The sequence below is a fragment of the Enoplosus armatus genome, chromosome 13, assembly GCF_043641665.1.
Source record: "Enoplosus armatus isolate fEnoArm2 chromosome 13, fEnoArm2.hap1, whole genome shotgun sequence".
Taxonomy (NCBI): domain Eukaryota; kingdom Metazoa; phylum Chordata; class Actinopteri; order Centrarchiformes; family Enoplosidae; genus Enoplosus; species Enoplosus armatus.
Window position 1 is genome coordinate 9811747 of NC_092192.1, and position 10896 is coordinate 9822642.

The following is a 10896-nucleotide window of genomic DNA, read 5'->3' on the forward strand; positions in this document are numbered from 1 at the left end:
CTGTAATTTTACTATCGATTACTCTTTTGGTTATTTTCTCGATTAGTTCATCATTTGGTGTAACAATGACAGACATTACTGAGAAAAACACTAACATAAGTTAGTGCCCATCACAGTTTGCTAGGGAAGCCCGAGGTGATGTTTTTAAAAATGTCTATTTTTTGTGCGACCACTGGTTCAAAACCCTGAGGTAGTACATTTTGTAGATAAAACAGACAAAAGCAGCAAATCCTCACATTTTGGAGGCTTGAATCAAAATAATATTGGCTGAAAAAAGTATGTTTAAACGATCATCAAAATGGATGCAGATTAATATATTTGTGTATTAATGGATTAATCTTCAGTCTTTCGTTTGTGAATGTATCCAAAACATGTATGTGCATGTCTTCTTTAGCTGTTAATATTAGGGTGTCAGATCCAGTGTTGGCTTCAAATCAATTTGTCAGACGCTTCATTAATGGCAAATGAAATAGCATATCCTAATGATTAATGGTATCCTCACCAGTAATTGTTTTGCATTATGAGAGGTTATCAGTTGAAGGCCACAAGAAAATTGAGCACAAGTGGCTCTGCAAACAAAACTTGAGCCAGATGTAAAATGAGACATATAAAATTTCATTGATTAAACAGGGTCAGTTAAAAGCCGCAACCCTCACACTAACTTAATTCCATTTTTCTACAGGTTGCTTGAAAAACATGGCGGATCAGGAAGCATTCAAATACAGTTCAAGACGAGGTGCTGCTAGTTTTCAGTCTCTGCCAGACATTGAGCCGAGCTTGCACCTTCTCAGTCCTCGAGTCCATCTGACAGATGACGTGCCTGATTACAGCGGTGCTGCTGAGCTGAGGTAATGAAAAAGGTGGCAGTGTTGTGTTGCAGTTACAGTAAAGTTTTATTTATATAGTTCCTTTCATACACAGGGGAAAACACAATGCGTTTTATATGAAGATTAAGGATTAAGGGTTGTTTTTTTATTTGGGGGTGCACTCTTTAGCTCAGGTCAGAGCCTCCTCAATAAAACCAAGCTGTTACTGTTTTTCTTTTTGTCAACAGCAATTTGGTTTTTGTTTTGTTGTGGCTGCTTGTTACTGAGGTTTCAGATTGGGCAGGTGAGGAGCCTGCTGGCAAGTGTTTCCCGTATAAACACTGTCAGTTACTGAAGCTCATTAATGAGTGCTCCCATAGTTTCAGGACAGTACACAGCCCACTGCTTCATTTGGTTGTGACTCATGTCATGTACTTGGTTTGAATCTGCTCTGAATCTTTGTTGCCTTAATAAGCCTCTTTCTCTTTTTTTCTCCTCTGTCCACTATAAAACTCTACTTTTAATTAAAGACCAAAATATCCCCCCAAATCTTTGAGAAGTTTTCAGCTGAAATATAAACGAAGCAGTGTGGTCTCATTTGTGAGTCCACACAAATTTAACAATTTAGCAACTGTATTTTTGATGTGCATCCATCCAGACATTTGCTCAATTTACAGTGTTAGATCTGGTCACTCCTTATGTTGCCATCCTAGGAAAAATCCTGCTTCCGGAGACCATGACCAAGTGAAGGAGGCTTTTCTTCCTGAAGGAGGTGACAGATTGAGAATGGAGAGGGCTTCCTTCAAAAAACTCCAAGATAAACTTGATTCTGGCGACATCCTATTGGGAGATGAGGTAAATAAATGGAAATGGGTAATATCAGGGTTTCCCACTACTTACTGTAGGTGCTGCATAACAAAGGTCATATGTTAAATGTTGCTTTCACTTAGTAACTTGATCACAAAAGGTGAGATGCTAAGTAGCCTTTCTTGGAGGTGGGGGAAACCTTTTGTGCAACCTTATATGCAATTATCTGCTTTTATGTGGAAGGTGTCCTTCACAGACAACCTGAAGTGATGTGGGAATAAATGATGGTGTTAGGCCTTATTTGAAAATCTGACATCAAAGTGAAATCTCAACATCTGTGGTGATTAACAGCATATTACTTGACTGGCAGTGCTTGATACCATTATCCAGCTAACTAGAGGGGTTCAAAACCATCTGCAGCCACCTTGTCACTTAAGCTGTGAACAAGAGTACATTCTCAGTGTTTTGCGTGGTGCTTCTTGTCTCAAACAGTATGTTTGCATGTGCTGACAATGACAGCAACATGCTCTCCTAAATTAACATCAGAGAAGTAGGTTCAAGGTTGATAACCGGAGAAAACCACTGTCCCTACTTTTAGCAGAATTGTTTGTTTTTTCTCAGGTTGAAGACTCAGCGGTCCTCTCTCTCCCTGGTATGTCACCCGCTGAAAGCATACTCTCGGATGAAGAGCTCCTCCTGGACCAGATCAAGGACTTCAAGAATACAGACAAGAGCACAAAGACTGAAGGTGCAGTAGTGGTAGTCACACTGTGTGATGCCCACATTCAATATCTAATTCTAGTCCTGCATTACAGTATACAGTATATCGCAGCACTACAAAGCAACAGCTTATAATACATTTGTTTTTATCTGTGCCACTTTACTGTTATTTTATTGCGAGGAAAAACACTTGTTTGCGAAACAAAAGCGTCACAAATCGTAAGTCATCAACTAAATGGTACTCTGAGTGCAATAGTAGCATATAAAAATGACAGCTATATCCCTGATGATACAGGTTTTATTTGTATCTTTCTTCTAGTTTGGCAAACTGATTGGCATAAGAATCACGTGGCAGCAATAAGTAGCTGGAAGTTTGACAGCCTGCTGAAGATGTGTCCTGATTTCAATGGCTGTAAGAGCCATATGGCAGCATTTATCTTGATAAGAGGTAAGCACTTCAGGTATGTTAAATAACCAATTTTTCTGTATGTCTTGCTTCTTTTTCTTTAATTTAAATTGGACTTTAAAAAGAAGACATTGACTTTAGGATAATTATCATATACTGACAGTACGTGGCTTCATGCTCAGAATAGTAGCATCACTGCATTTATCACCGTGCTTTCCAGTTCCAACCAGGATTTTGATGAAGATGGCATATCAATGGCCTTTCACTCTTGCAAGCTTCTAGGTCTTTTATATTCTGTCCAGGCTTTTAAAATGTATTGTTAAACACGTGTCATCACTTGTTACTGTGGCTCACCTTATAGTTAAATGCCCTTCACACATCATTCTCCATGTCACTCATATCTCTGTCGTCCTGTCTGTAGCGGTTGCTATTAACTTAAGCAACAAAGTTAATAATAAATCGGAACTTTCCTCCATAGAAGTGTTGGATACAGGGGGTCAGCCATGTGAGCATTATAAGGTGGTGGCGTTGGGAGCTGGCCGTTCAAGCTGCAGGAAGTGGCTTCGCTACAATGGGACGATGGTCCATGACTGCCACGCCCTCGTCATCGCCAGACGGGCTCTCCTAAGGTATAAACTGCTAATATGACTTCCAACAAGAGTGAAGAACCACCTCATGTAAATCTCAGTTTGAATTTTGGATGTGCGAGACAAGTAAGGAATGTCCAGTTTCTTAATTTACTACATCTTAACTTTAAATACACTTACTAATAAGATGTATAAACGTTGCTTTTTCCATTCCTTCCTAATGTTCATGATGAAGTCATGACATGCCTTTTCATTACTTAGAGCAGGCAGTCTGAATCAGCTCGCTCACTCTCTTGTACCATTGATGATGCTTCTGGTGCATTGAAAGTGCCGGTGTGGCTCAAAGTGAGAATGGTATTTTTCTGGCTTGTGTTCAGGTTTCTGTACAAACAGCTTCTGCTGTTCTTTGATGCTGATCCAAAGGCTAAGAAGAACTGTATTTTCGAGAGTAGCACAGACAGCCACCAGCTTCAGCTCAAACCTAAGATCAGTCTGCATCTCTACACCAATCAGTGTCCTGAAGGAGCAGCTAAGGACTTCTACTTCAAGTACAGCAGTCTCTTCTTTTGAGTGTTTCAAGATCCATATTTCTCCTGTGTGCATTGTTATAAAGCAGTATTTTTGTAGTGTGTATTTAAAATATTTTGGGATTAAGGATTTCATTCCAAAAGAGTAGATTTGACTTCTGAGAATAGTGGCATCCTATAAATTTTATAAAACCATATTATTTGTATTATTATTATTAATATTGTTAACCTGTCAAAAAATTTACGTAAAATGATAAGAACTGGAAATTGAGTAATCTGTTTTTGAGTTAATTCCTATTTTACTTCTCGAGAGCACATTGTATTTTGTAACTAAACCTTTGGAGTATAGTAGTTTTAATATCTATGGTTTATGTTTCTCTAGAAGTGTGTTTGTAATGATGAGTAAATATGAATTTTTGCTCTGTGTTAGAATGGTATCTAAATGAGTAAAATGCAACGTTATGTCCTGTTTAGGGGCCCTGCGAACAGCACTTGGACAGCTATGAAGCTGCAGTATCATGCCAAGGGCCTGCTGGTCCCTGTAGCCTACCTCGACCCAAGTCTCTGGGGTGCCAAAGTCTGCTGCATGTCTGGTAGTGACAAGTTGTGTTGCTGGACTGTCACTGGGGTTCAGGGTGCATTACTGAGCCACTTTATCCAGCCACTCTACATCACCAGCATGGTGCTAGGTAAAATTTAAAAAAAAGCAAACTGTTTGTTTTAAATTCCTGAAATATTTAAGAGCAAGCACTGAGATTGTTGTGTTTATTTAGCGGGCCAGAAGCTATTTAATGAGGACGTGTCTAACATCACCAACAAGCGACTGGATGCTGGATTGGAGGACTTTCTGCCGCCATCCTACAAAAAACACAACATCATCTTTCTCTGTGGCGACTACGTGGGGCCTCTTGTGACCTCCCCGCGACATGACAATCTCAGCATCAACTGGTGCCTCGGAGACAAGGATGTTGAAGTTCTGGACAGCAGCGAGGGCTTCATCATTGATGGGTAGGATGCAGATGCATTGTACAAGAAGTCAATCCTCTGCACTCTTTGCAAACTGCATGATTTTCAAATTTCACTTGTTTTAAGAAGTGTAGAAAATGTGGGACCAGTATGATGTCCTGTACTCCTCTTGCAGAGAGTCTTGACCTGACTGTAGCTTACCTCATTTACACCCCTGCAGCCAGTTCCAGGCATAGAGTAGAACTGCTGGTAGAGCCTGATGCAGTGTGCTTGTTTGACACTCTCGGTGAGGCCTAGGGCTCCTGCCATCTCTTAGTTTTTGGAGCTGCAGACAACTGCTGATGTCCAGTCGTTAGAGTGTGACACGGACGTGGCTCTCACTGGAGGCTGTGTTGTCCTTGAGCAGAGATTATAGCCAAAAATAGATTTGAGATCCTGCTTGGCGCTCGCAGTGTTTTTCAGCTTCTGTCCTGCAGCCCGAACTATTAGTTTTAGGCGACACCGTGGTTTAAAGTGTCAGGATGAACTCTGCAGCACGTTCCAAACTATAAATAGACAAGGGGAAATAGGCTCCTGGAAAAGAACAGTATAAATTTAAGGGCAACAATACAGGACATAGTGTGCAGGGGGAGGTGAGGAGGAATTGAAAGGATGGCAAGAAAACCTACCGAAAAAAAACTCCCACTCAAATTATAGTGTGAAAGCAAAAGGAGACGCGGCTTGTGTCACATGAGACTTCTTTAATTTAGTGATGTAGAAGTAGCATGCCAATTATTCCTAGCTTCTTTTAGCTGTGGTTTTCACCACTGAAGCAATTAATTGTTTCCTAAAAACTTTGGCTTGCACCCAAATCTCATGAATTCTGCCAAGAAGAATCCATTATATGTGGAATGTATTAGTAACAAAACAACAAAGGAAGTTTTGAGTTGGATGAGGAATATTATTGTTGCTGTAGACATTGTAGTGGTCTTGGAACAGACCTTAAGTTATTTCGTATCAGTCACCCTTCACAGCCATCTGCTAATGTCAGCTTCTATGAATGCTGTTATACGCAATACCACCTTACGAGTGGATACTTGAAGGGACATCTTCCACCCCTCACTGCTGCTAATTAACTGGCTAGCTTCTTTGTGATTCATTGGTGGAGGAGTATGTGTGTTACACGCAGTACAAAGCAAGTCTACGTCTTCAATAGACAAGAAGGTGCCATTATTTTACTGGGCTGCTAACTAATTGTCTTTCTAGTAGCACAGATAACCATAACAGCTTTTTTTGACGTATTTGTTTCGTGTGTTGGAGACAGCATACCCTCAAATTGTGTCTGTATCTCAAGTAAGACTGCAAAAGAAGGCAACAAACCGATGTGCATTGAACAACATGGAATGTAAACACTGCAGGACTGAAAACTTTCTAAGAATGGGCTTTGCAAATATTTATTATGAGGTTGGAAATGCATTTAAATTAGACACAAGCATTGTGTTTTGATGAGAAATGTTGAGTAAAAAAAACTTTTAATGAAGAAGAGGCACCTTTTTTTTTAAAAAAACCATTCGATATTAGTATATTTGAATGCACTAATATGTATAATACAGTATATATAAGACAATGGATACATGTAAATGGAAACATTCATTTCAGTGTTATGGTGCACTTCCTTATTTCCCAGCTCTCCATCTGTGAGTGGGCCTGGCTTCTCCAGCAGACTTTGCAAGAGAGCCATCTACAGTTATTTCCGCCGAGTTGCAGAGCTGTGTGGGCACAACTATCTGCTGGATCTTCCCACCTACCACAGAGTCAAGGTGTGTATCAGCTACATGAATGTAAAACTATCAAGTGTGGTTATGGTGAACGTGCAGTGCATTCTTCATCTGCTTGAGTGTTTTGTAACTTTGCTCCATGGCAGATGCATGATGTCGTAAATGTTGTGTTGTTTTATAGGAGGAAGCCGTCGTCTATCAGACGGTCAAAGATCTGGTCAAGCAACAGTTTCAGAAAAACCATGCTGGTCCCTGGAATTCAAAGAAGCTAGTGGACTGCTTTAGCTCTTAAATGCGCTCCGAGCAACAGGCCATGTAGAAGTATATCCAAGTTCCTCTTGAGATTTAGTTTACTGTTCTGCGCACTTCACTAAATACCCTAAACAGTAATTCAAGTTTTGTTTTATGTTTAATAATGTTGTTGCTTTCAATTTGTGTAGGTGTTTGAGAAAAATAAAAGAGACCCTACTGTTAAGCACCAGAGTGAAGTAGTGAAGAAGTTTGAGTGAGTTGTGGGTGGAAAAACATTGCTTAAAGGCTAATATTTATTCTTCCCTGTCGAGTAGAATTGAGCAATATTAGTGCTGGGCTCAAAGTTTCTACTGATTTACAACAAAGAACAGGCCCCGTCTGGTTATGTTCACTTCCACTAATGTAGTGGACATGCTAGCGCCATCAGCAGTTACCCAGTCCCTTATACATCTGCCGCATATACTGCTCGATGACGATGTACAGCGACTTGCAGAAAAATTTTCACTTATGACATGTTCCAAACTTGATAAAGGCTACAAATTCTTCATTAAACGGTACCTGTTTGATTATGAAGGTAAGTGTTTTTGTCTTTTCTGTCCTTGTGTTAGCAAAGTGCTGGGATAACAGTCGTCTATTTGGCAAATAGAAGGTCTATAGGCCCTATTCTTGATTAGGTTACTGTACTACAGACCGCAAACTCTTGTTGCAACCACTTTTCCATGTTACTGCTGTTAGCTAGAGTCTGGATGTTAAGATAAAAGTCAGTAACATACTAGTGGCTAATGTTGCGCCCTTTCTCCCAAACATTGTCACCTACATTTGAGACTTTGTTCCAGTACAATGAGGTGACAGCGAGAGGGCGACGTCACAGGTCAATCAAGTAAAAGGAAGAGGCTCATTACCCTCAGGTTTCTCAGATGAATAGTTCTCTAACATGATGAGTAGAGTTCTTCCTCCTCTGAAAAAAGTCAAATAAATAAATATAAATAAAATTAATAAGAATAACTGACCTCATTGTGAAAAGGGCCTTTTTTGTATTGATTACCAACTAAATAATGCAGCCTACCAGCATGTTATGAACAAGTGAGTATTTAGTCACAGCCATGTACTGTCGTGATTCATTGTGAGATCTAAATCATAATTATTATGGTTGTTATATGGTCATTTTACAGCACACAGCATGTTGTAGATCTATGGTATTGTGTTATATATTTTGCCCAATATACTGTATATTAGTTAATCTGGAACTATGTCTTCAAAATCTGTCAAACTTTATGAGGAGAGATTCATGCTGCGTGGATTTCAGTTATGTCTCTCAGTTATGTCGCTACCGATCAACCCCAATCAATGCCAGTGATATATTTACACATATTGACTATTTTGGACCATCACATGTTCATCACAACAAAGGTGTCAGAATTTACAAGAACAAGATAGCATTCACACTCAAAGAGGGTGTGTTAATCCCCTCATGAGGTGATTACGGAATGAGTGTAGAATAATTATTTGGTTTGAACCTGAAGTACTAGGTAAGTAGGTAAAGGAGGAACACAGGGAGACTTTCAACATCTTAAATTTAAAGACTTTTATTTATTTTTTTTTTCCATACACACTGTGTGGTACCGTGGTTCATTGTCACCATGGCTCCACTCACTAGTTGCTTGGCAACCAACTCCTCCTTGGAACTGATGCAACTACTCATGTCTTCATAATTACAGGCTCTTTTACAAAATTTAGCAAAACCAAAAAACAATAGAATGCATGATAAAGTTATCTAATAAAGCTGGTGATGGTGCTTTGCAGTTAATTCCGTGTCTTCACTGTTGATTACATATCCCTATATTGAAGTACAATACGTGTTAAGGCTGCTGTTTCAGTTTTAAAGCTTTTCATGATTTGGGATTCACATGTCTGCATATGTATGTATGCAAATGCATATGTATGTCGTGTGTGTGTTTTATCTTTGCGCTTGCTGGCTGAGCAAGTGATTCCTCCAGCCAGGTGTCGGTTTCATCCCCCTCTGGGAAGGCAGAGCTCCTGTACCTGAGGGGTTTCTCTGGGCTCGAGGGAGAGCCAGGGAATTCACAAAAAAGCCTGCAACATAATTAAACATCTGTGAATAGTTTAGAGGTGTGAAAAACACTGTCTCATATGTGGTTTGAGAATGTATACCTGGGAGCTGGGGGTTAAACTGAAATTGAGCTGTCAGGTGGTGAAAGGAAACCTTTAAGAAATAACAATTATGTCCTTTTTAGTTGTGTTTAAACCGGCCTAATTACAAAGGCTTTCATGTAGTAATTATTTAACGTCAGTGCCTTCTTATTAATGTGACCTTCACTGTGATTTGGGCAGCCGAGGGACTGTGATGTCTGACTAAATCTGTGATCATCATTTCATATGAAGGAGACTGAATCTTAACAAGATCAATTATAACTTTTAATTGCAACCTTAGATGCAGTAGATACAGTAGATGAGAATAAAGGAATTCATCAATAGTTTAATGTCAAATGAAGAATATCTCCCTGAAAATGTTCTTTTAAAAACACAATAAGGAATATAACTGAAGCCAAAACCTATTTTTTACAAATTTGCTTTTATTTTTCTATGATCTTGTATTGTTTATTATCATCTTTTTGGCTTTTGAGTGGGCTAAAATGATAGCAGTGTTATCAAGGAGGTGTACTGCGTTTCCTCACCAAGGTTTGGTCTCCTGCAGGATGAGTCTCTCTGGCTGGAGTCGGACGAGGCTGATGTGCTGTTTGTGGAGCTGGACTTGACCGAGCGGACCGATGGTACCGATGCTCTGGGAGGATTGGATCTGGGTTTGGCCGTGACTCCAACTGATGCCGAGTTGCTCCACTCTGGTTGACAACACCGAAACACAGAAATCAAGTTTTCACAACACAAACCAAAACACAGATGGACAGCCACATTTGTTACATGGAAGCAGCTGTTCATAACTTACGCTTTTGTATTGCACCAGTTTACAGATCGTATGTGTAGTTATTTATTGAATATCTTCCAAGTTACCACAAAAGTAACTTGATGAAGTCACATCAGTCATACTATGTGCGGCTGTCGTACCAGAATACTCCTCAAGTCGGAAACGTCCAAAGCAGAGATGAATCCTCCACTGTTTCCTGACATTTTCCTTCATCAGACAGTGGAAGATGAAGATGAAAAGTCCTGGAATATAAACAAAAATGAGATGAGGTCATGAACTCTTAGGTCGTGGCTCTTTTTTCGTTCTTAATTTGCACTTGAGCAAGGCATTTCTCTCGCAGAAGTAAAGAGTGGAGTGCTTTTGTTGCGTCACTCTCAGATAAAAAAGAAAGTAACATAACAAAGGCAGCGCCGAGGTAAAGGCAGTTGTAAAATAGTTGCATCATTCAGCCTCTGTTTGATTTCCTTCTTTTTTCATCTGTGAGTTTTGTTGGTTTCTTTTGAACTGTGAACGTGAAGTGGGATGTTGAGGAAAACTGCATGTGTTATTAGAAAAACCTTCACTCAATAAATAAACACACAGCCACACACACAAAAGGCAAGAATGAAGAACTCATGGAAGAAGAGAACAAAGGAAGAGGTTGAAGACTAGAATACAAAAACAGTGAGGCTTGCTGGTGTGAATGTCGGATTCACCAAACCCTCTTACTGTATCATCACAAAATGTTCTTAAATTGTTAATTTCAACTGGAGGTGCACGCTTGTGAGATTTCATCATTGGAATGATCAACGCCCCTAAATTGCTATATGAGGCCCTCTGTTTTGCTCCATTTGTTGGAAAGTATCATTCTCAAAATCATCACAGAAGAGTAAAAAGAGCTTCACACCGATCAAGATCAGTAGTCCTATTACTCGACCTGAAATAATACCGTCTCAGAAATAAAGAGTGAATGGTTCAAAAAAACAAAGTCACCCATGACTTACATGGGAGGCGGTCCAGGAGTTGCAACAGTCATGGAGATAAATGAGAAAATATTAGCCTAAATAGTAGGTGATGTTACACTGTCAACAGAGGATGTGCCCCCCGGCGGTGAACTGCACAAAGACCCTGAGGCAGGTGAACTG

At 39.8% G+C, this 10896-nt stretch overlaps 1 protein-coding gene across 1 annotated transcript; it reads left to right on the plus strand.

Annotated features, from left to right (window-relative positions):
* The first annotated feature begins 696 nt into the window (after positions 1-696).
* On the plus strand, positions 697-6868 carry adad2 (adenosine deaminase domain containing 2). The gene is made up of 10 exons (XM_070918059.1): positions 697-848; positions 1520-1661; positions 2235-2361; positions 2653-2781; positions 3218-3368; positions 3704-3874; positions 4328-4542; positions 4627-4861; positions 6486-6618; positions 6758-6868. The coding sequence occupies exons 1-10, from the start codon at positions 697-699 to the stop codon at positions 6866-6868; spliced, it is 1566 nt and encodes a 521-aa protein (XP_070774160.1).
* The last annotated feature ends 4028 nt before the right edge of the window (positions 6869-10896 follow it).

What these genes read in the sequence shown, in the direction of transcription:
- adad2 (XM_070918059.1), top strand. Translation starts at nt 697, where the DNA reads ATGGCGGATCAGGAAGCATTCAAATACAGTTCAAGACGAGGTGCTGCT. An exon ending in CAAGAGCACAAAGACTGAAG is followed by an intron (nt 2,362 to 2,652) that starts GTGCAGTAGTGG and finishes TCTTTCTTCTAG; the next exon opens with TTTGGCAAACTGATTGGCAT. An exon ending in CATCACCAGCATGGTGCTAG is followed by an intron (nt 4,543 to 4,626) that starts GTAAAATTTAAA and finishes GTGTTTATTTAG; the next exon opens with CGGGCCAGAAGCTATTTAAT.